Source organism: Vulpes vulpes, chromosome 4, assembly GCF_048418805.1.
Source record: "Vulpes vulpes isolate BD-2025 chromosome 4, VulVul3, whole genome shotgun sequence".
Taxonomy (NCBI): domain Eukaryota; kingdom Metazoa; phylum Chordata; class Mammalia; order Carnivora; family Canidae; genus Vulpes; species Vulpes vulpes.
The window spans coordinates 119,536,609-119,561,452 of NC_132783.1; the positions used below are offsets into that span (position 1 = coordinate 119,536,609).

The 24,844-nt window shown below is 41.8% G+C and overlaps 1 protein-coding gene across 1 annotated transcript in view; it reads right to left on the reverse strand.

The window, feature by feature from the left end:
- Window positions 1–11,972: 11,972 nt before the first annotated feature.
- The window catches only part of SNX18 (sorting nexin 18), a 154,103-nt gene continuing 141,231 nt past the window's right edge, over window positions 11,973–24,844 (reverse strand). The window contains exon 2 of the mRNA XM_072756929.1: window positions 11,973–16,122. Coding sequence (XP_072613030.1) covers window positions 16,070–16,122 — 53 coding nt within the window. The 3' untranslated portion in view covers window positions 11,973–16,069. The remainder of the gene's footprint in view (window positions 16,123–24,844) is intronic.

Here is a 24,844-nt window from a genome sequence, read left to right on the forward strand (position 1 = left end):
TCTGCCACTTTTTAACCTCCTGTCCTTTCCTGTTTTGTTCTTACCTCCCAGTCATCCAAGCCCTGATGTAGCACAGGCTCTGGTTCCCAGCAGCATAGGTTCAAAATTCGGCTCTAATGCACATTGTTTGTGCAACCTTGAACATGGATCTGAACCTTTCTGTGCCTCCATTTCATTGCTTAGAAAATAGATGCAAGGATAGTGTGGCAAGCAGAATAATGATTCCCAGGGATGTCCACACCATAATCTCCAGAATATGTGAATATGCTCCCTTACCTGGAAAATGGACTTTCTGTGATGAAAGTTACAGACCTCTTGGCAGAAGATTAAATGATCTGGGTGGACCCTATGTAATCATTTCCAACCTTGAAAATGAAAGAACCTTTCCCAGAGGTGGTCAAAGAGGTAGATGCTATGCTAGAAAAAGGGCTTGCTGGGCAGTTGGGGAAAAGAACCCAAAGACTCTGAAATTGACTTCATCTGATTAGAACAGATATGTGACTAGGTATTACCAAAAAGCGTTGAAGGAGAACTACACAAACCTCAGAATTTTCTAGTAGCCACATTTTTAAAAAGTGAAAAGAAAAAGACAAGCATAACTTTTTTTTTTTATTTTTATTTATTTATGATAGTCACACAGAGAGAGGGGGGTGGGAGCAGAGACACAGGCAGAGGGAGAAGCAGGCTCCATGCACCGGGAGCCCGATGTGGGACTCGATCCCGGGTCTCCAGGATCGCGCCCTGGGCCAAAGGCAGGCGCCAAACCGCTGCGCCACCCAGGGATCCCCAAGCATAACTTTAATAAAATATTTAACCCATTGTATTCAAAATTTTATCATTTTAATACACGATCAGTATAAAAATTACTAATGAGATATTTTACTTTTTTTTATACTTAGTCTTTGTTTTTTTTTTGTTTTGTTTTGTTTTGTTTTGTTTTGTTTTTTCATATACTTAGTCTTTGAAGTCAGTATTTACACTTAGTGCTTACCTTAATTTGGACTACCCACATTTCATATGATCAATAGCTCCATGTGAGTGGTGGCTGCTGTATTGAACAGTGAAGCCTACAGAGCATGAAACAAAGGGCCTCTGGACCAAAGGACAGCAGCCATAGGTGAAAGTTAAGGAACTTTACTGTAAAATTGGAGTTTAGAAGCTTGAATCCCAAAAGTTGAAACCTGCTTCCCTATCACACTATCCCCTACAGCCTTCTTTCTTCCACTTGGCTTTCAAAACTCAGACAGCTAAACTTCTAGCATGAAGGCAGTTCCTAAACATGAGCAGATAGCCAAGAATCACCAGGCATTTGAGGAAAGTGTGTAGCATAAAATATTGAGAACAAACAATATTGGAAGATAATTCTTTATGAGTCTCTCACATTTCTGGATGTTTCTCAAGTACAGGCTTGTGCTTTTGCTCTAGGCTCTCTTTTCAAAGATGTATATATGGTAAACAGCCTTGAAAGGTAGAGATAATGTCTCCCTCCCCCAGATGGCATGTTGGTTTGCTGTCCAGTATACCATCTTACTCCTGAGCAAAAGTCAGAAAGACTTCCTATGCATTAGAAAAGATTAGAGCTCGCTAAGCTTGGGGTTCCTCTCCCATAACACATTCTACTGCACATGCAGGCCTCACCCTTCTCATCCTTCTTTGTGTTGCCCTGCGGGAAATTATGCCCAGGAAACTGATACAAATGCCAATACTCAGCCATGATTATTTCAGTGGAAGTTAAAGGACAATGGAGAAATGCTTTTAAGATTGGGAGAGATCTCTATTCAGCCAAATGCTCAATTTGGTGTGAGGGTAGAATAAAAATATTTTCAAACATGCAAAGTCTCAGAAAGAGAGGAGAAATTCCTGGGACTATGGGAAAGAGAGATTCTCAAGATGACAATTATGTACTTGGTGTAGAGAGAACCAGGACAGGGTGGAACACATCAGAATGTTCCATCTGAAGATGTCTTCAAGAGGTGGAAATTGATAGAATATCTAATATATTTGAAAATACTGAGAGAACATTTCAACTATTGGGGGGGGGGGGTTGGAACTGAATTAATGATTGGCACCTAGAAAACTAAACAAATGATTAAACAAGGCAATCACTAAATTCTAGGAAAATTAAAAAATAAACATGCAACACAGGAAAAGTAAGAGCATACAACCTGATTCATTGATGAAAACCAGTATTCACATAGTTGTGATCATGTAAACACTGATTATTGATATTTTCTACATGATGATATAACTATTTTGAGAGAATAACAGGATAAGAAGTGGGCTAGGAGAGTTGAGGTAATGCTATGAAAAAAAGTTAAATCTTGGTTCTTTTTTAGTTTTAGCCATTATGAAGAAGTAACAATAGAAGAGTGTTACTCAAAGATATGAAACTAACTATCAAAAGAAAGAGTTAAAATTGTTGCACCTAATTGTTCTGGAGAACTAGAATGGCCTGGCCATGGAGAAGTTTCTTGGCTTTGATAATTAGCTTTGTAGACGATTTAAACAATGTGTTCATGTACAGTTTCCATAGGATAAAGACTGAACAACAACAACAACAAAAAGAAGATGCCGTGTCATCTTACATTGTATTTTGTCCCCTTTCTCTGCTAGGGCTGGTGAGCAGATGGCATAAAAAGGGTGTTCATCTGCAGGGAGCCTGGTGGGTTCTATAGAAGCTTCCACAACAACCTCAGGACAGCAGCAGCAGCAACCAGGCAAAGAAGTCTCTCGTCAAAGTGGCACCATGGTAATGAATAAAGCATTCAGGACATTCACCTTCCAGGAGGGTCCCACAGGGAAGAGTGAGAGGAGAACACAAAGAAGGGCTTTGTCTGAGTAGAAGCAACAGTTCACTGGCAGAAATTGCCCTGAGATTGACTCCTCATTGCCCTAAGCCCCAAGATCCTGGGAAATAAAAGGTCAATCCATTTTCCCTTCTGAACTTTTAAAAACCAGGGTGCTGTGGTCAGAATATTTGTGTCCCTTCCCCGTCCCCAAATTCATATATCAAAACCTAAGCCCACAGGGTGATGATACTAGGAGGTGGAACCACTGGGAGGTGATTAGGTCGTGAGAGCAGAGCCTTCATTATGGGATTAGTTTCCTTACAAAGGAAACCCAACAGAGCTCCCTTGCCCCTTCTGCCGTGTGAAGTTACAACAGAAAATACCCAAAAAACAAAAAACAAAAACAGCCATCTAAGAAGCAGATTCTCACTGGACATCGAATGTGCTAGCACCTTGATCTTGGACTTCTCAGCTTCCAGAACTATAAGGAATAAATGTGTGCTATGTGCAAGTCACCCAGTTTATGGGGTTTTTGCTATAGAAGCCTGAACAGACTAAGACACAAGGTGTTATAATCAAGACTGGAAACAAGATTATATGGGTGTAATAATTGGTGTCATGGGATCCTGGTTTTCCTCCCTAGCATGTGAGCTGGTCCTCGTGGCTCCACCCAACCCCAGGGCTAGGGGAAGTTCTACTAGATGCTCAGCAAAGAGAATGCCTTGTCCTAGATCCAGATGTAGCTTCTGTTACAATGAGTAGGGGAGGAAAGAGGGGGACGAGTCCTCACAAGGCAGGTCAGCTTAGGATCAGCGCCGTGTAAGCCCTCCTAATAGCACGCACTACCGCACTACCGGCCCTGAAGAGCAGAAGTTCATTCCCTGCTGCATTATCCAGAGAAGGCCTTATGGCCGAGGCAACGCAAGGTTTCTACAGGCAAAAATGGTGGAAAAGGACACTCCAGCCAGAAGGAATAGCTCAAATAAAGACACCAGAATTTAGAAAGGCAAAATTCAACTCGAGTGCCAACTATGTGCCATTGTCAATATCAGCTTCATGTGGTACGAACGACCACTTTCTCCCTTCTGTAAATATGCCCAGCATCACGGATTAGCCTATGGCAGGACCAAGTTTCAATCCCAGTTCTGTCTGAAAACCTGTGCTTTCTTATGTAGACATAAAAAAGTACAAGCCTATTCAGGAAGTAACTTTGGGTTCCCCCAGCCAGACCAGGTAAAATTCAAGTGCAAATAGCTTATCTAGAACTTAATTCCAGTAGTGGGGTGAGGGGGGCGGGGAGGAAGGTTACTGGGTGGCTCAGTCAGTTAAGCATTGGATTCTTGATCTGGACTTATGATTCATAATCTCAGGGTTGTGAGATCAAAGCATGCATCAAGCCCTGCATCGAGCTCCGAATCTAACCCCGCATTGGGCTCCATGCTGGGTGTGAGGCCTGCTTAGCATTCTCTCTCTCCCTCTCCCTCTGCCTCTCCCTGGCTCCCTCTAAACAAACAAACAAACAAACAAAAACAAACAAACAAAACAAAAATTAATACCAGGGAATTTTGGTAAGGGAATGGGGAAATGAGACAGGAAAGGAAAGAAAACCAATAAAGTGTTCATTATTAAATAAGTTGCTGCTGTAGGTAACTAGAATTGAATCCTGTTGGGACATTCTGGAATCCATTGTAGAAGCAGAGGTACAACATTGCACATCTCCAGGACACTAGAGAAGAAGCCAAGGGCACCTGGGTGGCACAGTTGGTTAAGCATCTGCCTTTGCTCAGGTCATGATCCCACTTTGGGCTCCCTGCCCAGGGAGGAGTCTGCTTCTCCCTTTCCCTCTCCCTGTCCTCCTGCTAATGTTCTCTCTCTGTCAAATAAATAAATAAAATATTAAAAAGAGAGAGGGAGAGAGAGAGAGAGAATGAGGCCAGAAGAAAGCATGTAACAATCTTGAAAATTTTTATTCAGTTTGCAATGGAAAGCCTTTGAAAGTTTAAGAGAGAAATGGCATGATCAAGGCAGAATTTAAGGAAGGTGAGCCTGGCTCTTCTGTTCAGATAATGCTTGTCAATCTGCATCAAGAAGTGCTCCATTTCTGGTGAGTATCGAGGGAAAAGTAAAAGATTGACTTTGCTACAGAACACTTTAAGTTATCTCATTGCTCATGAAGAACAGATGCTGAGTATCAGCAAGCTTTTTTTTTTTTTAATTTATTTTTTATTGGTGTTCAATCAGCAAGCTTTCCACCTCCTTTGGATTTCTGGCCTGAGGGTGCAAAGTGGTAGCATTTGCCAGATGACAGAGATTGGCTGGTATGAGCCAGCCTCCTTGACTGACCAAGACCAAGAGAGAGACAGTAAGGAGTAGGCACCAGATCATGGGAGGGTTCTCTCTGTTGCACCTCACAATCATACATTTTCCCCAAGTTGCGAACCTGGAAGAGGGGAACACAGGAGATGACACCTCTGTAAATATCAGGAATAGAATACTGAGTGGATTTTGAGGTGGACATAATCTACATGGGGGTAGATTGTTTGATCTTCTTACATCACCTCCCAACAGACACTAAACTCAGGCCCCTCTGATGAACTACAGGCCCCAAAGCCCTTGTCCACAGTTCAGAGATCCTAAAACTCTAAAGATGATTTGCTTTCAATTTGTGACAAACTCATTTAGCATCAAAATCTGACCTTGTTGGGGCACCTGTAGCTCAGTGGTTGAGTGTCTGCCTTCAGCTCAGGCTGTGATCCTGGGGTTCTGGGATCGAGTCCTGCATCAGGTTTCCTGAGGGAGCTGCTTCTCGCTCTGACTATGTCTCTGCCTCTCTCTCTCTGTGCCTCTCATGAATAAATAAATTTTTTTAAAAAATCTGACTTTGTTATAAATTCATAAATAGTCTTCCTTTTTTACCCCACTTTGGGTGAATATTTATTCACTTTGCCCCAGAAAAATTTGCTACTCTCAATCCCAAAGTACATTCAACTTCAAGGATATTGTATAAAAGACTGTGGATCTGAAGTTTAGAAATAGTCCCTTGCCTCTTCAGTTGAGCTCATCCCACATCTCCATCAGAGAGAGCTGATTCTGTCTGTGGGCACCCCTACAGGACACAGAGAGTAAGGGATGGGGAATGCTCAGCAGGAGCTGGAGCACAAGTACATCTCCTGAGTCCCAGGACTGAGAATGCTAAAGCCTCTGGTGGGGTATGTTGGCTCCAGACACGAGAGGGTGCTGCCATCAGGTAGGTAACCCCCATACTCAGTCCCCATGCCAGCTCGAATTTGCAGAGCATCAAAAGCCCAATGGACTTCCTAAAGAAAGCACTTCTATTTATTAGAAATGCACTTCCTTCCCAGAATAGCATGAGATGGACCCAGAAACTCCCTTACTAAAGTAATTTAACAAATACTATATTAATTTACCGAACCAATCCAAAGTAAAAGGTAATGGAATGGGGAAAATATTTGCAACATGATTAATCTGGTGAGCTAATGATCTTTGGGAATGAGATGACCTGAGATTACATCCCAGATTTGCCATTCTCTAGCTATGTGGCTTTAGGCAAGTCACATAACCTCTCTAAGCCCTGGTTTTTGCATCTGCAAATTAGGTGGAATAAGACTTCCTAGGGTTGGTGTGAGGGTTAAAAAAGAAAAAAATGTGTAAAGCTCCTAAAAGAGTACCTAACTCTTAAGTACTTCCTTAATGTTAACTTTTACTGTTTTTTAAAGAATTCTTTAAAATCATAAGAAAAACATGAATATTCTGATGGGGAAGAAAATGAGCAAAGGAGAATGTAAGTAATTTAGGAGAGAGGAATAAACGACAGCCAAAACATCTGCGAACAAAAGTTTGGACTCAGTGGTATTCAAAGAAATGCAAAATAAAACAACTTGTTTTTCCCCTATCAAATTGGCACAGATTAAAAATATCTTGTTATAGTAAAACCCCATCATCATGCTGCCAGAGGGACCAAAAAAAATTTAACTGGGTAAAATACGAGGGTCACGTGATTATGAGGATGCCAAAAAGACCCTCATGATTCTGTGGATGAGGGCCAATCCCAAACTGTCATCACGGTAGGATTTTACCAAGGCTGCTCTTGGGGAAGAGGCAGCTTCTTGCCTGCAGATGATGTGAAAACAGGAACACTTGCTCCACAGGGCAGTCGGCCTTGTGTGTCAGTGGCCTTCAAAAGTTTCTTAACTTGGGACCAGTGACTCTAAACCAGCAGTTCATACTTAAGGAGATCAGAGTTCACACCCAGATTCTTAATTCAGGATTTTTTTTTTAAGATTTTATTTATTTATTCACGAGAGACACAGACAGAGAGGCAGAGACAGGCAGAGGGAGAAGCAGGCTCTTTGAGGTGAGCCCCATGAGGGACTCCAACCCAGGACCCCGGGATCACACCTTGAGCAGAAGGCAGATGCCCAGGCATCCCCATGACTCAAGATTTTAACCCTAGTATTAATTAACACTCAAAAATTCAAAATAACTTAAATGTCTAAAAGTGAGACCTCATTTAAATAAGTAATAGCACACTTTTTAAATTAAAGTCTATGAGAGTGTTTAAAATTGATGTTTTTAATGAGTATTTAGTGGCATGGGTAAATGTCATTAAGCAAATCAGGATACCATATACATATGCATATATATGTGCATATATTAATATAAAAATAAACTTGCAATCTGTGTTCATGTCTGTGTTTGTATTTGTGTGTGGAAATGGTTAGCTTTAAGCAGTGGGATTATTGGGATTTTTTATATGTTTCCTTGTACTTTTTTCTTATTTTCCAAGCTTTCTCTAATAAATTATATTACTTCTATAATCATAAATGATTAATATCAGTCTTATAAACAATAATAATACTTATTATTAACAGTAAAATATTTATTCAGTGACTGTGCAGGGCACGGTGCTGGGTGCAGCTCTGAAAGATGCTATTACTTCATTAGTAAGAAGCCCATTTCTCAAAAGGTGCTAATTTTTTCCCCAATAAATGTCAGTAACATTCCAGCAGGCCTTCTCTTCTTCACTTCGAGGCTACTGTATCTCCAACACCTAGCCCCATCACTTCCTGCCTACGGGCCTTTGGAGAAGCTACTGAATTTCTGAGCCACATTTCCTCTCTGTGAGATGATGAAGATAACTTCACCCTGGTGGTGATGAGGTTCATCCAAGGAAATTCAGAAGGGACTTGGCGGACGGTCGCACCCCACAGGAGATGTTTGCTAAGTGCCTGTTTCTTCTCTGCTTGTATTTCTCACAGTGGCCTCTTGGGCGATTAAACACACATAATAATGGTCTGTCACCACAGGATATTTTTGAAACTTCTTTCTTGAACATCTTTTGGTTTGTTTATGGCTGTAGACACTTTGCCCCTGCCCCCTGTTGGAGGATTAGCACCAACAGCTGTCTTATCTCCTTCTAGGAAACATTTTTCCAACTTGTTGATTGCAAGGCACAGTAGGAAATATGTTTGGCTTTGAGATCTGCTCATATCTGTATGTACGTAACTAAAACAAAAGCTTTATGAAATAATACTTTAGGGATCCCTGGGTGACTCAGTGGTTTAGCGCCTGCCTTTGGCCCAGGGCACGATTTTGGAGTCCCGGGATCGAGTCCCGTGTTGGGCTCCCAGCATGGAGCCTGCTTCTTCCTCCTCCTGTGTCTCTGCCCCCCTCTCTCTCTCTCTCTCCCTCTCATAAATAAATAAATAAATCTTTTAAAAAAAAAGAAATAATAATCTACTACAGTGTGATACATTCTTCTCTTTTATTATTATTATACATTCTTCTCTTGTTTTAAAAGTACTAATCACAGCCCACTAAATTGATCTCACTGTGCATAAATGGGTGATGAACTACGCTTGGAGCTACACATTGCCAAATGTAAAAGCCATCTTAACCACGGTAGGTGCACTTGCAATGCACATTCCTGAGCCTTAACCTCAGATCACTGGCATGGGGACAGGGAATCTGCATTTTCACAAATTCCCAAGAGATGCAGATTGTCACAGGTTCACACTTTGAGGAACTCTGTTCTAGAACCATGGTGTATTATAGGCTCTGTTAAATCTAGAAATGACGGTTCTGTTCTCTCATTTCAAATATGATGTAGGCTCAGCCTTAGGTGTGCATACACGAGAGATGGCAGCAGGAGTTTGGTGGGGGGGCTCATTTCTGCCCTTTCTGGCAAGCTGAGTGATGAAGACATTTGGCTTTTATACCTCTGCATAGGAAAAGATGGTATTTTGGTGTCAAAAGGCAAGGTGTGGGGCAGCCATTCTGCCAGTGTTGATGATGGCAGGTGTGGCAAATCCCAGCACCTGCAGCCCCTGGGGCAGCTTCCTGGTCAGGGAGGCTCCTCCGTGGCATCATTGGCAGCAGTGGCGATGTGGTGTGGGAGCCAGCATTTCCCCAGTCTTAACAAAAGTAGATACATGCTCTCTGAGAAGCCTTATTCCAGGGTAGGGTTTTAGGAATCACTCTTGAAAGCACAACCTAAAATCTGTTCTCCAACTTCCATTTCATACGCCCATACTGAATGACTTCTTGCTTGAACTAATTGAAGTGGATTTTGTCCTCTGCAACTGAGCTTCTAATGATAGCTTAGCTACACAGCAAAATCAACCCAATCACGTTACAAACACAGTATTTTTTTTTTTTTACTCAAACTCCTATTAGCTGCATGACTTCTTCCCTAGACTTGGTGGCCATAAAATAAAAAAATAAAATAAAATAAACCTAAAAATCTGTCCTCAAAAGACAAATATTTCCTACCAATGAGACTTTACAATAAAGTTGCTACAAAGAGCTTTTAGCAATGTCAGCATTGCTGGAACAACTGCATTGCCTTCAAAGGGGATCATACCAAAAAACAAACAAACAAAAACAAACAAACAAAAAATCACACTCATTAGGATATAGGATTTCTGGCCCAGTTTGTTCAGAAGACAGTGCTCCTTTGATAACAATAGGAGACAATGAAAGTAAAACAGAGAGAGAAAAGTATTATTTTTAAGATTTTATTTATTTATTTATTTATTTATTTATTTATTTATTTATTTGAGAGAGAGTGACAGAGAACACTAGCATGAGCAGAGAGTGGTAAAGGGCATAGAGAAAGGGTGAAGGAGGCTCCCCATTAAGCAGGGAGCCCGACTTGGGGTTTGATCCCCAGGCTTCAGGATCATGATCTGAGCCAAAGGCAGATGCTTAACAAACTGAGCCACCAGAGTATCTGTTTTCAAGGAGTGTGCAGCCAGACAGCCCAACCAAGCATCATGTTCACTGTGAGGAGTGCTCTAAAGAGATATGCACGAGAGCAGTTACTTCACCTTACTGGCGCTCCACACGGTGCCCAGGTGTTTCTTGACTCATATGGCTTGAATCCACAGCCTCACTTCTACAAACTGACATTTAATGTGAATGTTTACTATCCACATGTCCTCAGTAGTGATAACGTCATGAGAATCCCGAGGGCAAAGGGCTTTTTAGGGAGTTAGCAAGTTGAGATTAGTAGGTTTATGCCAGGGAAATGTGTTTAATGGGGGTTTTGAGAATATAACAATAAGATTAAATCCATCCTATTTCTAAAAATACTGAAAACAATCAAATAAGTGCCTATAGTTAAAATACCGGTGCTGGTTGACATAATTTTTACCATGCGGGTTTATAAGGTTGATGGTGGCAAATATGCCCACTCCATTTTTACCTTAGGAATTATATTTTGGAAAAAAGGGAACTCAGTCCCAAGGCAAGTTGGTAGCCTGGTACTATGAAAGCATTGAAAAGGAGAAACATGCCTTAATTGGCAAAAGTTTTGATGAGAGGCCATAAGAAAACATGAGCTTTGACTATGCCAAATCATGCTGTTTGAGCTCAGCAGGGGTGTCAGACAAATCTACATGACTTGCTCAAAGTCAGTGCAACTTGTGAAAAAAGAAGCTAGAATTTGACATTCAGTTCATCAAATTCTAAAATCTAAATTTCCTACCATAATGCGTTGAATCTTTGAGCTAGCAGGAACTCAGAATAATACATCTATTGGGAAAATAGATGTTTCTTTATATCATCTTATATCATCTGACCATCTTATTATGGTCAAATCGAGAGTCCCAATGTTCTATATATTCTAAATCCCAGGGAATGGGTCACTTCTTCCCTCTAAAGTAGACTAGATGATCAGGAACTCCTTGTCACAGATGCTGGACTTCTCAGTTTGTTCACAAAACAATGCATATGGCACTGGGGAGGGCATTTAATCTTTATTTATATCCTGTATTCCTGAGTCAAGTGAAAGGGGTGTGCGGTTTAATGGTACCCGGTTAAAGTGATTAAGTCATAGTCTGTCTATCCTTTCATGGTTGACTGAAAGAAAAAGAAGAAAGTATGGTAACTTTTGCATTTTTAGAAAGGAAGCCTGAAGAATAATCTGATCGTGACGCTCTCCACTCTCTGTGTGTTATGTTTCTAACCAGGTTTTCATCTACTGATTCATTTGTTCATTCCTTCAGTAAACTTTTCTTGAGTGGACCAGGCAATGTGTTAGGAGTTGAGGAAACAATAAATAAGATATGTTTCTCACTCAAATCGAACAGGAATAATCTCACCACCCACAATAAATAGACATATACTGTGAGGAGGTGCTGGAACTGGATGGGCACTTCAGAGACATGTAACAGGGCATGGCATGCCAAGGTCCTTGTCCTTAAAGACAAACAAAGAGTTCGATCTCCCTAAGCAGATATACATGCACATAAGAGGCTAAGGAACATTATGCAATGCTAAGTGCCAGTTGAGTGGTATGAAGAGTAAATGCAGCCAGCATTCCAGAGATGGGGAGATCATTCTTGGTCTGGGCAGGTGGGGAAGCTGTAACAGTGGCATAATTGTGGTCAAAGCTAATAATAACTCTATTATAAACCACAGCATTGCAAGGGCGACAGGATAATTTCTTTGAGAGAACAAAATTTTTTTGGTTTAAATTGACCTCATGGAAATAAATCTGGTACTTAAAGAGTCTCAGGTTTCATTTATGTCATAAGGGTTCATTTGTGGGTGACTGGTTCCCGAAAGCAGAAACTTGTCTGTCCAGGTTGGAGTCATCTTGAATGGGAGAAATGAAAGTTCATTATTCTCTCGAAAATTATTCAACATTAATTGTGTTTGGCACTTTTTAAATAAGGAAAATTACCCTAAACTGGATGGTTTAGATTACATTGTTCTCTGTGAGAGACTCTTCTCATGTAATTACTAGGTGTTAGCTCTATGATTATAAGGAGGACCTGAATTTTCTCCTTATCACCGAAAATAACTCTCCTTCTGTATTGGAAAAAAAGTACTTCTTTTTAAAATGTTCTCATCCTCAATTAAGCCATCAAAAGGGAATCCACACTCCATAAATTAAAATGAACATACCGATGAAAATGTCATTGCTGATGTGGGCATGTCTACAGCTTTATTTTAAAAGGTTTGGGTCTCATAGCCTGTTAGTTTTAGAGAAATTATAATAATTTGATACAAAAATCTTATATTTATGTGGTTACATTCTAGACAGAAAATCAGATCCATGCTTATTAAGAGTTTTAAATTTCATGTAAGTTCTTAGATGCATGTAGAGGTAATATATGACTTATTCGACTCAACTTTACCTAACAAAATACGCTTGTAAGTTTGAGATACTGAATGGCATGCCTCCTGGTCTCTCATCAATTCTCATAAAGAATACCACAGGGTTTGGCCATAGATAAGAAGAACCAGAGGTTTCTTCCCTTCCAACAAGAATAATTAAAAAAAAAAAAAAAAAAAACCTGAGTGAGATTTTTTTTTACTTTATTTTAATTAAAATATCTGGGAGCTAACAAGATAATGAGAGCTTAATCTGTTAAACTCTAGAAGGCAAAATCCCAGGAAGGTAAAATGAGCACATGAACCTAGTTGGACCCAAACAGTAATTACCAACCTGAAGAAACATGCCAAAACAAGGTGCTATTTTGGTAAAAAGGAAGCAGAAGGAAGAGGTCAAAACCTGGGGCCCACCTATGGTAGGGAATCCCATTTCTTCCTTAAATATATTACAGTGGGATCCAAAGGCCCTATATACCCTTAGGCAAATGGAAAACCAAAAGTAAGCCAGCCCTTGTGTAGATTCACAGCCCGGGTTTGCATCACCTGGTTGGTCCAAGGAAACACAAGTGTTGAACTTGGACTAAGCAGGTCCCTTACTTATAATGTTCCAGGAATAAATTTTAAAAAACATTCCCCAGAGAAAAGTTCCATCATCTCAGACATCAGTCATTCCTAAATTACTTTTCAAGTACAATGATCAATGCACCATCAAATACAATAAGTCGTATAAACAAAGCAACCTGAGTGAGAACAAGCAGAAATAACAGACAATAGAATCAGACCACAAAGACTTCAAATATTAGAATTCTAAAATGCATACTATAAAATATCTGTGTTTCTTCTGTTTAGAAAAAATAAACATAAATCTCCAGAGAATGCGGAACTACCACAAGTGCAAGAGCAACTGCCAAACCTTTTATAAAAACAAACAAACAAACAAAATATCTTCAAGCACCTCCAAACATACTCTGGCAACGATTTACTTTCAGAGTGAGAAATGCAGAAATTGCTCCACCTAAGAGCCTGGAGAGCCCAAGTAAAGGTCCAAGTAAAAAAGCAGGACATGACCTGGGAAGATGAGGCCCTCCTTGCCTCTGCTTGGATCCTAAATTGTCCTCTACAAACAGGAATCTATCCCCCACTCCCTTTTTTTAAGTGGATTTGGATAAGAATATTTATACTTTTATGATCACAGTTCAGGTAAACCAAGAATATCCACTAGCAGTGCTAAATAAGCAATAGATTGTTCTTTGTGAAAAAATATCTTGCCAAATATGAAGGGGGGGGGGGAACTTATCTGAGTGCATTCTTCTTCCTGTATTTGCTACAAAAATGAGAAATAAAAAATCCTACCAGTTTTCATAGCTATAATTGTTTATCTTAACTCCTTCACTTCCACATCACTCAAAGGGATAGACACTGTGATACACTTCTCAGATCTCTCTTCAAGAACAAAAGACTTAGAGACGCATGGGTGGTTCATTGGGTGAGCATTTGCCTTAGTCCTGGGATGGAGTCCCGCATCAGGCTCCCTGCATGGAGCCTGCTTCTCCTTCTGCCTATGTCTCTGCCTCTCTCTGTGTGTGTCCCACGAGTAAATAAATAAAATCTTTAAAAAAAGAAAAGACTTATTCCTACAGGGAGTGCTTCAGACAAACTGCCTTTGGCTGTCTGCCCCCATTGGGATTGCCTGATTTGAAGAGACCCCCACCCACACACACACACACCCCCCAAAGGCCTCATCTCCTTCCTGGGAAGTCCATATCCAATGACTAATCAACAGGGTTAGAGGGTATGTTTCTTCCTCTCCTACAGTGAGGTCCCTCTGAATGCGATCCCATCTTCAGAATTTACTACAGGGATGACTGTGTCTTCTACCAAAATATCCAATCCAGCATTGAAGTTCAACTGCTCCCTGTTCCCAATCCTGTTTTCTTCTGCAGATGTCAATCCCAGGAGCATTCCTTCAGAAACCTGCTACACACTAATCTGTGTACGAGTCTGCTACCCAGGAGACCCAGCCTGTTGACACTGAATGCTCACTGATTTAAACTCAACCTTTTTGGGGTTTAAACATTTCTTCTTCAGGGGTGCTCTAACTGTAAGAACTTTATCTAAGTGACAGGAAATATCCTCTACTCTTTCTGCCATGTTCAGGAAATTTCTTGGAAGTAACTCTACAAGAAGCATCATGATTTAGTACGTATCCTATCAAACTCATTTCTCATATTTGACAGTGACTTCAGAAAAACAACAAAGTCCTGATTCTGAGAAGTGGAAGCTAGTGCCATGCCCAATCACAGCTGAGAACACAGAGTTGATTCAAAGTATTTGCATTTCTAGTCTTCTTAAGAATCCAGGCTTCTTCTCTTAATGAGTGAGCCTCTCTAATGCCAGTAGTATCTATAGCTGGTTAAAAAGTATAGGAATAGCTCTAAAAGAGGCCCACAGCAGACAAGCTACCAGTCATCTTGTGGAGAGGCTTGGCGGTGGTTACCCCTGGAGTGGAGGAGAGCCATTGTCTGATCAGGTTGCTTTCATTAAAATCTCTATGTGACTATGGGGGTTGCTAGAAGCAAAGTTTCATTTCATCTTCCTCCACCCACTCCATCCTCTAAACAACTGAAAATAGAATCTGATTAAGTTATTCTGTTTTTGAGGCCAAGTACACACCCATAGCATGTTTTCCAGCTTTGCTGAGGTGTAATGGACAAATAAAATTGCACCCCAATGACCTGATATATGTGTACATTGTGAGATGGTACACAATCTCTAAGCCATCCACCACTTTACACATTTAACTTCCATTTTGGGGGTGGGGGAAGTGAGAATATTTGTATTCTATTCTCTCAGCAAATTTCAATTATCCAATAAAGTTTTATCAACTCTAGTCACCATGTTATACATTAGCTTCTCAGACTGTGTTCATCTTATGACTGAAGTCCTTTTCCTTTCGTCAGGATGGTTGCACTTTGAGGTTAATATTGATGCAGCCTGGCTGGGTTGGAGAACCCAGAGTGGGGCTTCCGAGGGACCAGCCAAGAGAGTCCTTGGCTTTGAGGACAGAAATCAAGCTCAAGCTAAGAGGAAATAAGAACAGTTTATTGAAGACAGAGTAAGTGTAGATATAGACAGAGGGTCAGGGAGACTCAGAAAGGAAAGAAGAGTGAGTCTCATCTCTTCTTTGGAGAAGAATGCTTGGAGCCTGGAGTTTTTATTGAGGATGGTGGTCTGGTGCACAAGTCTTCTCAGTAATCCAGGAACATAGATGAGTGTGTAGGTGTCCTCCATAAGTCATTTATGCCCTGGAGCTAGGGTTCTTGTTGAGTCAGGAGTCTTGGAAAACGTTCCTGATGACCCTGCCCGGTCACTCCTTAGATGGTCTTTACTGTGCTGAAAGACTCCAAAGAAATCATCAAATCCTTGACCTTCACGAGGCATATGTAAGGCAGGTGTGTAAGTAATAGCAAAAATAGAAGCAGGAAAAGGAGTAAAAAGGGAGTGGGCTCCCTTTCACTTCCTGTCTCAGTGTCATCAAGTAGATACCTCATCAGTGGCCATCATTTTCAAGACTTAATCCATTTGCACTTGCCCCTCCAGATCGATCTAAATACAATTTCTTGGCATTAGGTTCTTTTTCAGTTTTGCAAATGAGTTTTATTTTTGTGATCCATATGAGATCCAGGAACATCTATTTGTAACAAGAAAAATAGACACATTAGAAACAAACAAAGCTTGGATACTTTTGGGGTTTGGGTGTAGAGAGAGAAAAGCACTGGGAAAGTTTTTTTTTTTTTTTAAGATTCTATTTATCTATTCATGAGAGATACAGAGAGAGAGGGGGGCAGAGACACAGGCAGAGAGAGAAGCAGGCTCCACATAGGGAGCTGGCATGGGACTCAATCCCAGGTGTCCAGGATCAGGCCCTTGGCTGAAGGCAGCGCTAAACCACTGAGCCACCCGGGCTGCCCAGCACAGGGAAAGTTTAACTGACTTTGGCCTATTCTGCTGGTTTCAGGGAAATGCAGGTGTTTAGGGTGAAAAGCTCCTTTGACAGATTTCTTTCCCTTCAGAAGCTTGAAAGTGTCTGGGGGAGGGATGAGGTTAAAGGAGAACCAGGAAGGAGGAGATTAAGGCTTTGGGTGAAGACAACCAACAAAGAAAAGCAGTTCTTTCTGCATTAAAACTGAATAGGATTCTGAACCCCTGCAAATGGGTTACTGGGAACCCAGAGTCCTGGGAAAAGAGACTTGCCCCAGGCTTCTAATCAAAGGAAGAAGAAACTCCCAGGAAAGCTTAGCACTTTTCTGCCACGGGTGTGAAGGATGAAAGTCAACTAGGGTTTAAAAGGATCAACGTGCTTAATGCATTCTCTTGATAGACACAAGAAAAGTGACGCTATTTCCTCAAACTCAGGAACAGGGGCCATTTGCAGAGCAATTGTCAGTGGGTCCTGTATCACAGATGACCCAGTCCTCTGCCCACGCAGCACCCCCAGATGGGCTGGGTCCTGACTGCCACTCCAGAGCTGTTGCGGAGGGAGCTGCAGAGCCTGAGACATGTGCCATTTAGCCTTTCACTATTGGGTTTCTCTTTCATGAGAGGGCGAGGAAAACAAGAGAAGGGACCAGCAGAGGTGCAAAGAACTTCTCTGACCATGGGAACATGTGTCCAAAGGGACATTCTGACCTGGATATCCATAACCCCAAGCAGGGCTTTGGCCCATACTCTACACAGAAGAGAACCAGGCTGATGAGCCAAAAATCAGTTTTTATTTTTACTTTGCCTTCAGAATATCCAAACATTCGCTTTCTCTTGATGTGACACAGGGCTGAGAAGAAGTTCCATCAGGTAATATTTATAACCTGCTTAATTTCCTTGGATTCGGAGATGAAAGAAATCTTCATTATCTGGCTAGCTATTGTTTGGAAAAGTTCTTAGGACCCCAGGGGCTTGGGTGCTTGGTGGCCATAAAGCTTCAAAGAAGAGAGTAAAACTGGCCTGCCTTGAGAGTCCCTTTTTGCTTTGAAGGGGGAAAGCTAAGAAGACAAGGGAAGAAAGGGAAGGAAAGGGAGTAGGAACGCAGAACAAAACAGAGAAAGAGGACAACAAGGTGAAAGGGCCAGGTCATGGGCCATGCGGGGCCCTGACAGGGGTGGGGGACTGCTCTCCGCTAGAAGTTCCTTGTCGTGCTGCCTCATGACTCCATTTCTGCTCCAGAGTCACTAATAAGAGACTTTTCGGTTCACGTTTCCTTTTCAGTGGAACTCAAAAAAGGGGCAGTTGCTTCGTGGCAAGGTACAGCCCTGAACCCACAGGCAGAGGAAGAACTGGGCTCATGGGATTTCACGGGATTCTTAGGGGGACTCTGGGCTTCTGCCAGCTATGGATTTGGGAGAGTAGGGTTGAGCTCAACTGAGCTTATCTGCAGGAGGCAGGGCCCACGAGACAACCCCTGGGTCATATAGGTAACACAAAATAAAATACTATTTGGTAAAACCAACAGTGGGATCCAGAATACAGAAGAATACGCTCTTCGTGTGTGAATATATTTTGTTTTGCTGCACCCTCAGTGCTGGGCCTCGCATGATACAACCGTAGAAGGATACTGACCCTCCTCTCCAACAAGGCAGTAAGTAAACGGATACCACGAATACAGGATAATCCCTCTCCCTGCGCTGAGGCAGTGTGAGCCTCAGTGTGAGTGTGATGGGGAGGAGGAACTCTGAGGAGTGCAGGTCAGGCCTCTATCAGCTGTAAAGAAATCACTGCAGTGTCATCTGCCAAGAGACTTCCTCCTTGAGGGGTTAAGCCTCCTTAGAATAGAGTCTGCCAAGACCTCGTGTTGAGAAGCCTCCTTTCTAGGGTACTGCTGCTTTCTGTGTTTCCTTCAGAGACTTTATGCCCCATGAAGAATGTTCTTTTATTTCTGTGGAAGTGATTTCTAATGAAAAAATAATAATAATAAAGATATTGTGTGACTCTCTGGTTACCACGTGAAGGGGAAAACAAAGAAAAGATTGCATAGAAAGGGACTGCAAATGGCCTCTTGGCCACAAGTGTGGAACTTTTAGAAGAATCCGAAGAGGATCTCTTCCTGGTCAGGTGGGTTCATGGGGCTGGTCAGGCCATGTGACCCAGAGCATCTCACCACTCAGGGAAATTCTGAGTTAGGAAAACTTGGGCATTTATAGATTTTTTTTCTCTTCTTCTAATATCTATGCCATGCATACTTTTGCTTTAGAAGATGTTTGACATAATTTTTGTGATGGCTTATTGTGTGCTATAATGATAAGACAGGAGTTAGTGTCAAAAGTCCCGGATGCGAATCTTAACTTTTTTACCAACTGGTTGTACAAACTCAAGCAAACCACCACTCGTGAATGTCAACGTCTTCATCTCTAATATGAGCTGCTGATAACATCTAACACTTTAAAACGTCTTCCTCAGGCTCAATCCAAAGTGCTGTGCAATTGACGGTCTTCAAATCAAGCCTCTCAGAAACTTGGGAGAGGAGTTTGTAGCTTCTTACTTATAATGCTTCTCTTATTGCTTACACTTACAATAATTCTAAGTTTTCAAACCTTTTCTCTATGCAGTGCACTGCATTCAACGCTCAGCTCTGTTGTCTCACTTATTCTCACCACCGCCCCATGAATTTGGCATTATCGTCACCCCGTTTTACAACTGGGAATAGTGAGGCTTGAAGTGAAGATCCCTGGCTATGAGCCCGCACAGACTGACCAGAGCCCATACCTTGAAGCCTCCTAGGGTCTCCCGCTGAACCTCTCCCCGCTGCCTCCTCCTGGCAGAGACCTGGTGCCCTCCGGCTTGGAAAGACTGGTGGGAGTTGTCCAGTGCCATCCCCTCATTTATATTTGCTCTGTCACCGACATCTCTAGTTTCAGAAATCTCTGAGTACTGTCATGTCAGGCTCTTGGGTGAATACATTTCCTGTAGAACCTGGGAGCTTCCTCCAGTGTTTGGAAAGTTTTGCGTGATGGATGGTATCATTGGTGTTTCTGGGCTTGGTGCTAGAGTTCCCTGTGTTTATGAGACAGGGGATGATGAGCTGCCTGGCTCCTCCCCAGCTGGCAGGCCCCACAGCCACTTCTCACACCTAATTGGAGTCTGTAACAACACAAGACCAGTCATTGCCACTCATGCCAAAGGATGAAAAACCCTCTGACCTGCCTCCTGATTGTTTTCAAATTAAAAGGTACTTTGGGGACAACTGAAATTCCCCCAAGTGCTTGTCTGAATGATTCTGGCAGCTTTTCCTAAAGTGCTCTGGCTCCCAGCACAACCACCCAGCCTCAGACTTTCCACCCAGTGCAAGCACACACCCTGCCCACTTTCTGAGCTCATGCTCTGAGCACTATGCCAGCTGTTGGCCTGCTAGGGGTCACCATTCCGCCCTGCAGAGCCAGTACCTTTGCCCCAGGTTGACTCCTAGAGAGAGCCATGTGAAGGGCCCTAGAATGTGCTTTGGGCTTTGTGGGGAGCATCTCCCAGAGACCCCAGATGGGCAACACACCTGTGAGCATTGTGAACTATATGCTTTGGGAACTTTTTCTAGGCCTCTCTAGCCTCGCTGTTGAGAGATGTTGCTTTCACAGAACCCTTAAGGGTTTCTTTCCTGCTTGCAAGGATCATATCCATAGATGGAGCTGAGAGGAGCAGTAGGGAGCATCACATCTGAACCCAAATGAGGCGTATGGATCTGAGCGGCATGGTGTTTGAGAGTGAGTTCATGACAGAACGGGAACTAGGGTCTGGGCCTCATATGGCTCAAGCCATGCTCCGTCACCATGCTCGTCTTCCGTGCCTCACTCTACATTCCACATACTGTTCTCCTTACCTGTTTCTCAAGGGAGTCCTAGTAGACCAGACAACAGCTGGAATGGAGACCTCCTCCTGTCCCAAGTGTGGGGTCCACACAACAGCCGCTGCTTCCATAGCCTGGTCAAGAGCTCCTAAAGAAGAGGCCAAAACCTAGTCCCAGTTGAGTGACCCCAGAATCTGGGAAGTGGGAAGGTCGAGGGCAAGGAGGTCTTCACCAAGTGTTATATCCATCCCAGTACTCAAATTCTTGCCTTTCGCATGCAAGGACCCATAACAGAGACAGCATGAAGAGGATGAGGAAAATCACCTACACCAGCCTGGGGGAAACTTGATTTAGAAGTAAAGTGTGTGTGAGTGTGAGTGTGTGTGTGTGTGTGTATGTCTTTTAACAACACTATAGTTGAATTTTGACTCATTTTATTTTTTTTTTAATTTTTTTTTTATTTATTTATGATAGTCACAGAGAGAGAGAGAGAGGCAGAGACACAGGCGGAGGAAGAAGCAGGCTCCATGCACCGGGAGCCCGATGTGGGATTCGATCCCGGGGCTCCAGGATCGCGCCCTGGGCCAAAGGCAGGCGCCAAACCGCTGCGCCACCCAGGGATCCCTTGACTCATTTTATAATATGGGTATCTATTCAATACTTTTAAAGTCTAAAAACAAGTGAGAGAGACTTCTGGTTCTGGTCTGGCATGTACAAAGCTTAGAAGTTTTTGTTCCATCCTAACAGCAAGTAAAAAGTTAAACATACTGAAAAATCAACAATTCTTCTAAGATCTGTTGAAAAAGTGAGGTCACAGAGCAAACCACTGCTCCCCAAATCAAAGAGAGGAAGTTCCAGAAAATGACAACTCATGCTACAGAAGCCCATGAGCAGATACCTCTGTGGGAGGAAAACCTGGGCTGTCAAGTGATGCTGATGGCTGGAAGCTAGCAGGGGACAAGTCTGAGAGCTAAACACTCCAGGGGGATCCAGCTACTGCGGGGTCCCCCACACTTCTGTGAGTTTTGCCTCTAGGAGTTCTACAAGGTCCTCACAGTGATGTTGGGGGGAAATCTCCTCATGCTTCCCACAGGAGTCAGGAAAGAGGCACTGTTTTGAAATACGCCATAGCATTCTGTTCTTCTAACAAGACATGCCCCATGAGAAACTATTTAACCAGAGCCTAACCTGCCAGGGTCTTATCAGAGACTAACCTACCTGCAAGAAGGAAAATACCCAACTCCAGCCCACTCTAGCCACCCTGCCCTACCTAAACAGGGGCAAAAACCATAAGAGCACCAATGAAGTTCACAGTCTGGGGTGCAGGCTCCCAAAAGACTGAGACAGAGTCATAAGACCACAGAAGGGGTTCCCCGCCCCGACACCTTACTGCTACATGATGAAAGACTCGCTTACCACAGTTCCTTTTAGCCAGTACATCATGTTCATCTGCCAAAAAAAAATTACAAGACATACTAAAAGGCAGAAAACAGTTTGAAAAGACTGAACAAACAGTAGAACCAGGGTCAGATACAGTAAGGATGTTGGAATTATTCAGACCAGGAATTTTTCTAAATGATGATTAAGAGGTTAATGGCTTTAATGGATCACTTAGACAACATGTAAGAACAGAAGGATGATGTAAAAAGAGGTATGGAGATTCTAAGAAAAAAAAATGCTAAAGATCACAAACACTGAAACAGAGATGAAGCACACCTTTGAGGAACTTGTCAGGAGCCTGGAGTTTGCTGAGGAAAGAAACTCTAAGTTTAAAGATAGGACAATAAAAACTTCCAAAAGTTAAAAGCAAAGAGAAAAAAAGACTGAGGAAGAAAAGAAGGAAGGAAGGAAGGAAGGAAGGAAGGAAGGAAGGAAGGAAGGAAGGAAGCAAAAGGAGAGAAAAAGGTAGGGGAAAGGGGGGAGGGAAGAAAACCCAGAACTGAATATCCCAGGACTGTGGGACAACTAGAAAAGCTGTGACAGAGACCTATCAGGAATACCACAAGAAGAAGAAAGAAGAAAAAAAAAAAAAAAAGAGGAAAAATATTTGAAGCACTAATGACTGAGAAATTATCTCCAAATTAATATTAGACACCATACCACAGATCCAGGAACCTCAGAAACCACCACTCAGTATAAATGGAAAAAAACAAAAACAAAACCAGCCCTATGCTTAGGTATATTATGTTCAAATATCAGAAAATCAAAGATAAAGAAAAATCTTGAAAGAAGCCAGAGGAAACGAACACCTTACCTACAGAAGAACAAAAAAATAAGAATTACATCTGGCTTATTAGAATCCATGCATGCAAGAAAGCAGAATGAAATATTTAAACTGTTTTTGAGGAAACAAACAAACAAAATGCTAACCTAGAACTCACCTGACAAAATCATCTTTCAAAATTAAGGAGAAATAAAAACTCCCACACAAATAAAAATGGAGGAAATTTTTTACCAATAAAGTTGGCTCGTAAAATGTTAAGAGAAGTTCTGCTGAGAAAGGAAACTGATATAGGTCAGAAACTCAGATCTACATAAAGAAAAAAAAAAGGGGCATTGAAGTAGAAATCAGCTAATGTACTGCTCTGGTGTAGGACATGGACAGTTGGGGAGGTTGTGCACATGTGGGCATGGCAGTACGTGGAAAATCTATCTTCTGCTCAGTTTTGCTGTAGATCTAAAACAGCTCTTAAAAATAAAGTGTATTGATTTTAAAAAGCAATGAAATTTTAATTTGTTTTATGAAACTAGATGGTTATGGGCCTTCATTTATACTCCGACTATACAAAAAGAATGCTAAATTGTTCAATAATTTGTCCTTAGGAACAAGGAATGAGGAGCTCTATGAAAAGAAGACTCAGCTAACTCCTTCTTTTCCCTCTTCTCTCCTCCAGAAATCTCTGAGAGCCAGTAATCAATCACAGCAATTCCATGGCCCACTGGTTGATGGAACTCTCCATGACGACTTGGCTTATACTCCATACTAAAGCTCTTTCTCTTTGCCAACATGAGCTTTCATCTTGCCTATCCTCAAAGCAAACTCGGGCTTAAAGTCATTCCAAGCTCTGATGCATCCTGATTAGAGAACAATTTAAGGGAATTTCTTGATTGTTCAAAATTTGGGAGAAGCTATTCTATAATGGAGACTGCTTCTTTTGAATAAAAAGAAACCACTTTAATTGCACACCACCTGGTTTCAGAAAAGATTTAAACCAAAAATTAGAGTGGGTAGGAAAACCAGTATATGCTTGGGTCTAATTTAGGACAAGATGGTTATTGCCAAATTATTATATTCTTCAAAAATCCAAAGAATCAACATTGTGAGCCACTTAAGGGAGAAAAAAAATGCGAAAACAGAGGGGTAAAAGTCCGTTGATCCAAAATAAAAAGTAATGAATTGGAAAATAAGCAACTAGAATGGTTCAGATTAATGTCTTCCCCAAGTATTCTTCTCAACTAAATACAGATGATACCAAGAGAAAAGGAGCTAAAAAGAAAATTAAAACCATTTGGCAGGAAGTATTTCCCTAAGCAACAAAAGATGAGGCGTTCCTAAACTAAAAATGCTAGAGCTATTCAAGAATGAGCAGCTTTTGGGGCAGAGAGATCAGAAGGGAGATCACTCTTCCAAAAAGGAATGTTCCTTCATTCTGAGTTATCCATGGCCATGCACCCTTCGCTCCCCAGGGTTTATGTTCCTACTGGCTCTGCAAATGTCCGTGTCACGCCAATTTCAGGACAAGCCAATCTATGTCCAGCTGACCCAGTTCATGTTGATTCCAGTATTGTTTCTTGTCCTCAAAATCCAGGAGTTCAACTCCTCTCTGACTTCACTTGATCTGGCAACTCACTTCCGAAACTAAAAACAAAATTCAAAGAAAGGTGGGTGTGGTAGACACTGAAACTTTTCACTAACATTGCCAATTCTTCTCCTCTGGGAAGGATTAAGATGACCCTTCCCTACCTACCTAACGTTAGACTTAGCCATGTGGTGTACTTTGACCAATAACATGGAAATGGAAGGGATGTGTATGTCTTCCAGGTGAGAGTCTTTAAGGGTTTACCAGTGATTATCCCCCATCTCGCTGTCTTCAACAGTGTTCCAGTTAGTGGAACCAGACCTGTTACCTGAATACACATGTGGAACAGTGGCCCCACTGAAAGGCAATGGACATAATTCTGAGTGAGAAGTGAACCTTGTTTTAAGCCACTAAGAATTTACGGTTGTTTGCTTCCAGGGCATAGCCCAGCTTATGTTGTTTAGAATAACTGATCATTTGGGGAGCAGTAACTAAGATCCAAAAATATTTTGGGGAAATATTCTGTTTGCAGGGAAACTTTTTTTTTTTTTATAGAAGAAATGGACATTGTCCAATTTACTAAGGGCCCTGAAAAGTCAACAATTCTTGAAATGTGACTCACTTACTACAAATGTTGTCAATGTTTATGACACCAGCTAGTCTTGTGAGATATATCATACACATGATTAAACATCACATGCCTACTTTATCCTGAATCTTATGTGCAATTTTAAGTCATTTTATTTTCAGAGTGCTTTTCTGATCTTTTGTAATCGATGCTGTAG